Source organism: Fulmarus glacialis, unplaced genomic scaffold (genome assembly GCF_000690835.1).
Source record: "Fulmarus glacialis isolate BGI_N327 unplaced genomic scaffold, ASM69083v1 scaffold42506, whole genome shotgun sequence".
Taxonomy (NCBI): domain Eukaryota; kingdom Metazoa; phylum Chordata; class Aves; order Procellariiformes; family Procellariidae; genus Fulmarus; species Fulmarus glacialis.
This window is the reverse complement of record NW_009220791.1, coordinates 1-1387: the sequence shown is the minus strand read 5'-3', so window position 1 is coordinate 1387 and position 1387 is coordinate 1. Positions and strand designations below refer to the sequence as shown.

Sequence of the window (1387 nt, the reverse complement as noted above, 5' to 3'; positions counted from 1 at the left end):
CGAGGGAAAGAAAAAAAAAACCCACATCAGTTAACTATTTCAGGAATCTTGAATTTACCTATTGGTCACATCTGTTTCTACCAAAACATTTTGCTGTAGTTCTGGTCTGGTTCTTTCAGGGATATCATAGAAATAAAAAAAATTCCACATCTATGTATGCAAACAAATTAACACTCTAACAGCTTGGCAGGCTTCACTTTGAGTTAGTAGGTTTTTTTAGGTGAACACAAAAAAATGAAAGCCACTTCTAATTGGTATGTTCCCTTCTGTGATGCCTGCATATATATTAAAAATCCCTCTCTCTAGATGGTATCTACCTCCTGTGTTAACCTTTACACTGGAGTAAATATTTATGACTGTGCTACAAACCCCTGGAATATTTTTTGCAATGGAAAAGATGACTCAAGTTCAAAGAGCAAATGGTAATATTATTTCTTAGTCTTTTTGCTCTGCTGTTGAGTGCTTTTCCTGGTAGAGATACAGTAAAACCCTGAGATCATTGAACTTCTGTGTTGCAGAATCCTTCCACAGTTATTTGAATGCCTTTGTCTTGGTTAAGCAGTGAGCTGAGTAAACAAATGCTCTTTTCACATTTGGCAAAGCCAAGCTGATAGGTGCTATTTTAACTACAAGGGTTACAGAAAAAATTCCACTACAATGAAGTATTCTTGATGTTTTAATATTAGTTTACAATCTTTTTTTTAAAGAACACTTCTATGAATTTTTGCTTTAAACAGTTTAAAGCATTTAACTTTCAAGACCAGAATCAAAGCTATTTACATTAGAAAGGTACAATGCTGAAATGCAAGGAAATAATAATATAAACTTCACCACCCCTTTGCTCTTGAATGTTACTTTTTCAAGACAAACTTACATTTATTAGCAAGAAGTTCATCAAAAGCTTCTGACCACAGCCGGGCTTCTTCAGGGGAAGGTCTGCATAAAGAGATGGAGAACATTAGACTCCATTGCTCAAGCTTTATTGTTTTTGTAAAACACTTGAGTAATTTAAACAGTCTCTTTCTCATAACTTACCTGAAGTATGTGCGGTGTTTCCCTACTTTCTTAGGTTTCATTTTAGTAGAATTGGAAGAGTTCTGCAGGAAGTAGCTCAGTCTCGTTTTCCAATCTTTAATGCTGCAAGAACAAAGAAGATGCATGTTAAAAATGACAACTCAAAATGCTTTAGACACCAGCCCCTTCACTGGCAAAAGCTGCAGAGGTTTCCCAGACGCTGCTTTGCCAGTTCTGAGAGTCACCCGGAGCATCTGTCTGACAGCAAGAAGAGCATTTCCCCCTCGCTTAAATCAAGATTCGCCCGCTAGCCGCCGACTAATGTCAGCCCAGCTGCAGGTGGCAGAGGTGGGCAAGCGGCTCCGCTCCCCCC

At 38.2% G+C, this 1387-nt stretch overlaps 1 protein-coding gene across 1 annotated transcript in view; it reads right to left on the bottom strand.

Annotated features, from left to right (window-relative positions):
• Positions 1-1137, bottom strand: part of RGS2 (regulator of G-protein signaling 2) — a gene marked incomplete at its 5' end in the record, with an annotated part of 1964 nt that extends 827 nt beyond the window's left edge. The window contains 2 exons of the mRNA XM_009580885.1: positions 875-936; positions 1036-1137. Of these exons, the coding sequence (XP_009579180.1) occupies positions 875-936; positions 1036-1137 (164 nt within the window). The remainder of the gene's footprint in view (positions 1-874; positions 937-1035) is intronic.
• Between the last annotated feature and the right edge of the window lie 250 nt (positions 1138-1387).